This window comes from Etheostoma spectabile, chromosome 1 (genome assembly GCF_008692095.1).
Source record: "Etheostoma spectabile isolate EspeVRDwgs_2016 chromosome 1, UIUC_Espe_1.0, whole genome shotgun sequence".
Taxonomy (NCBI): domain Eukaryota; kingdom Metazoa; phylum Chordata; class Actinopteri; order Perciformes; family Percidae; genus Etheostoma; species Etheostoma spectabile.
The window spans coordinates 23,568,662-23,573,348 of NC_045733.1; the positions used below are offsets into that span (position 1 = coordinate 23,568,662).

General features: G+C 34.8%; 1 protein-coding gene across 2 annotated transcripts in view; it reads right to left on the reverse strand.

Moving 5' to 3' along the window:
• LOC116690728 (USP6 N-terminal-like protein) overlaps nt 1–4,687 on the reverse strand; it is a gene marked incomplete in the record, with an annotated part of 30,402 nt that overhangs the window by 7,832 nt on the left and 17,883 nt on the right. For both annotated transcript variants that reach the window (XM_032517896.1, XM_032517888.1), the window contains 1 exon segment: nt 4,273–4,382. In XM_032517896.1, the coding sequence (XP_032373787.1) occupies nt 4,273–4,382 (110 nt within the window).

The following is a 4,687-nucleotide window of genomic DNA, read 5'->3' on the forward strand; positions in this document are numbered from 1 at the left end:
CGGAGAGTCAGTATGTCTCAAGGTCCGGACGCGCAAAGGCAGATTATTCAAAACAAGTTTGAGGCCGACCAGACGCGTAATTGGCTCTGGCCTTTGGAGGTTTTGGCGCTGTTTTGCTTCCATAATAATGGTTGATTTTGTTGCATATTTTTAATTTAGTCCTGTGCCTAATGTCTCGTTATTTTATAGTCGACTTAGTCATGTAGATGATACTAAAAAGGATAGATAGTAGATAGATAGATAGATAGATAGTATATAGATATTAGATAGATAGATAGTAGAAGAGATATGGAGCGATAGATAGATAGATAATGAGATAGATAGATAGATTAGATAGATGATCTATAGATAGATAGATAGATATGTTGTAGATAGATAGATCTGATGTCGATAGTAGATAGATAGATTAGGATAGATAGATAGATGTATAGTAGATAAGATAGATAGATAGATATAGATAGATGTGTATAGAGATAATAGATATAAATAGTAGTAGATAGATGGATGTATGGATGATGATGCTGGATGAAGATAGCTAGATATTGATAGTAGATGAAGATGATTGATAGATAAATAGATATGTGATAGATAGCTAGATAGATAGATAGATATATCGATAGATAGATAGATGATAGATAGATGATAGATATTAGCTTGTAGATGATGATAGATGATAGATATAGATAGAGTAGATAGATAGATAGATAGATAATTAGATTAGATATTGGGTTCAGTATATCTGATAAAGTAATGGCGACTCTATGGTGGAGCAGAACAGTATTTATATATTTATGAATGTATTTGACAGGAACAGTGTACATTAACATTGCTGCAAATGCACCAGAATTAGCCAAAAGCTGTTTTTGGACCCAAATCAGTGCCACATCATTCAGACATTTTGAAAACCTTCCTTCCTTCCTTCCTTCCTTCCTTCCTTCCTTCCTTCCTTCCTTCCTTCCCTCCTTCCTCTCCTCTCTGCAGGCAGCAGGCTCTCTTCCACGTCCTCTCGGCATATTCAGTCTACAACACCGTGAGTGTTTGTTCCTTCATGAAACCCTAAATACCACTGGAACTGGATTTAACTGATGAGTTAACTGATGAGTTCTGAATGTTTAACTGATGATTTCACTGATGATTTAACTGATGAGTTAACTGATAGTTACTGTGATTTAACTGATGAGTTAACACTGATGAGTTAACTGATGATTAACTGATGATTTTTAACTGATGATGATTTAACTGATGTATATGTTAACCTATGATGTTTTACACTGTGATTAACTGATCTATTACTGATATTAACTGATGTCATTGAGTTCACGATTCTTATGAGTTACCTGATAGTTACAGTTATGAACTGATGAGTTTAACTGATGATTTAAACTGCATGATTAACTCTGATTACAGATGTTACCTGATGATTTAACTGTGAGTTCACTGTGTATTTAAACTGCTGGACTTAACTGATGATTAACTGTGATTTAACATGATGTTAAACTGGATGAATTTAGATGTTTAACTGATGAGTGAACTGATTATTACAAGATGATTTACTGATGAGTTTAACTGGATGATTTAACTGATGAGTTTTAACTGATGAGTTTACCTTAGAGTTAAAACTGATGGAGTTAACTGATGATTTAACTGATGAGTTAACTGATGAGTTAACTGATGAGTTAACTGTGATTTAACTGATGAGTTAACTGATGATTACGATGATTTAACTGATGAGTTAACTGATGAGTTAACTGATGATTTAACTGATGATTTACTGATGAGTTAACTGATGAGTTAACTGATGAGTTAACTGATGAGTTAACTGATGAGTTAACTGATGATTTAACTGATGATTTAACTGATGATTTAACTGATGAGTTAACTGATGAGTTAACTGATGAGTTAACTGATGATGTTAACTGATGATTTAACTGATGAGTTAACTGATGATTTAACTGATGATTTAACTGATGAGTTAACTGATGATTTAACTGATGAGTTAACTGATGAGTTAACTGATGAGTTAACTGATGAGTTAACTGATGATTTAACTGATGAGTTAACTGATGAGTTAACTGATGAGTTAACTGGATGGTCTATGAATGATTAGTAACTGATTAGTACTTGATGAGTTAACTGATGAGTTAACTGATGAGTTAACTGATGATTTAACTGATGAGTTAACTGATGATTTAACTGATGAGTTAACTGATGATTTAACTGATGAGTTAACTGATGAGTTACCCGATGATTAACTGATGGTTAACTGATGATTTAACTGATGAGTTAACTGATGATGTTAACTGATGATTTAACTGATGAGTTAACTGATGATAATGATTTAACTGATGATTTAACTGTAATGAGTACCTTGCGTTAACTGATGATGTCTGATGAGTTAACTGATGATTAACTATGATTTAACTGTGCTTTAACTGATGAGTAACTGATGAGTTTTATGATGAGTTTAACTGAGGAGTTAACTGATGACTTATGAGTACTGTATGAATATCTACTGCAAGTTTCCTCTTCCAGATGCTAGTTTTCCACTCGTGGGTCATGGTGTGGACAGTTATCGTCTGCCGATACAGAGCTTTATTATAATATATATACACACACAGTATATATACATACAATGTATGGATGTATACTGTATGTATGTATATATATATATTTATATATATATATATATATATATTTGTATCTAACGGTCTGGATTTTATTATCTCACCACTTTTTATATATATATATATATATATATATATACACACACAGTATATATATACAATATATGTATGTTTATATACTGTATGTATGTATATATATATATATATATATATATATATATATTTGTATCTAACGGTCTGGATTTTATTATCTCACCACTTTTTAAATCCACCGCAGTAGTTTATTTGAACATGTAAAACATTAAAATAAAAAATATGTGTCACATACGGTACATTCATGCATGATGTAGTGGCAAATTGTCTTCAGATTGAACAAAACAAACTAAAAACTCAATGTTCAACGACCACTGAGGCACCGAAGGAGTGAATCTTACGCAGAGATGCATTCTGGGAGGTTTATTAATCCAGTTTCTCGGCATATAAACATTTCACAAGAAGGATCAATGGCGTCTCTAGGCTGTAACTCTGTGACTCTGGTAATTAAACAAAAGCTCTAAATAAATACCCAAATAAAATGCTAATGATAAACAAATGTATGTAGCTGTATAATTCAAGCAAGACTGAAATTAAATATATCAAATAATTAACTATTATATATAGCAAAATAATGAATAGCTTCAACTAAATATGTATATATATATATATATATAATTAAAATAACAGATAAATAAGGTCATGTAGGTCAGTAAAAATGGACCTAGTTAACCAAGTTGGTTCACTGCTAGCTTAGCTACAAGTTAGCATCAAACACAACAAAGGCTGTCAGTTGAATGGTGTTTTGAGCTAACGTTAGCATAGATAGCTACAACGTTTCTGAAATGATTCCCATCTTCTGTTATTGTTTGTAATGAGAAACTTTATTATTTCATGGATTTCCCAAATCTCAGTTGGCAGTTTATGTTGTAACCGTTTAAATCTGAGCATGGCCGACCACCATTGGGGGGGGGGTGGGGGTGGGGGGGGGGGGGGGGGGGGGGGGACACCCGGTGCAAGGTGATGGATAGCAGCGTCACGTGACCTACGAGGGTAGAAAAAAGTGCACATCAGCCTATAAGTTAACACAATATGATCAACTAGGAACAGCATCCATTACATTACATCACCACACCCGTTTAATCACCGTTCCTCACATCAACACACAGTCAACGGACTAGATATATAGATTAGATTAGATTAGATTAGATAGAATTAGATTAATTGATTAGACTTTATTCTCCCACAGGGGAAATTTCCTTATTACAGCAGCAGCATTTCTCTTCAATCACGCAAAAAAAACAAAAAACACACAAACAAGTAAACAAGAAAAACAGGCAAAACAGACAACTAACCAATCTATCTATCTATCTATCTATCTATCTATCTATCTATCTATCTATCTATCTTTTTAGTCATTCACATGACTAAAGTCGACTAAAACTAACGAGGACATTAGGCACAAGACTAAATTAAAAATATGCAACAAAATCAACATTATTATGGAAGCAAAACAGCGCCAAAACCTCCAAATGGACCAGAGCCAATTACGCGTGGCGTGGCCTCAAACTTGTTTTGAATAATCTGACTTTTGCGTCCGGACTCTGAGACTCACTTGACTCCGAAGCGGTCTGTGAACATGATGTGGTTCCGAAAGGTCCGGTTGATGTCCAGGTCGATCTGCTTGATCTCGGACGAGTCCCGCCGGGCCTGCTCCTTCATTCTCTGGGCGGGAAACACAGAGTCAACACGGACGAGGCGGCTACGAGCAAAAAAGACAAAGATGGCCGCCTGCAGCTTCCTCTAGAATAGGGTGACCAGACGTTCCCGGTTTTGGTGACTGTGTCCCCGGCTGGAACTGTCCCCGGAAATGTCCCCGGTTTTCACTGTGACTGTAATAAAGCCATATTTTACGATGCTAAAATCACTGGTTATTTACATGGAGGCTGGTGGGTTTAGCAAACCTAATTTTGCGGACTTTTATGTTTTAAAAAAGGATCTTAATCTTTACCAGAAAGGTCGACCTCCTT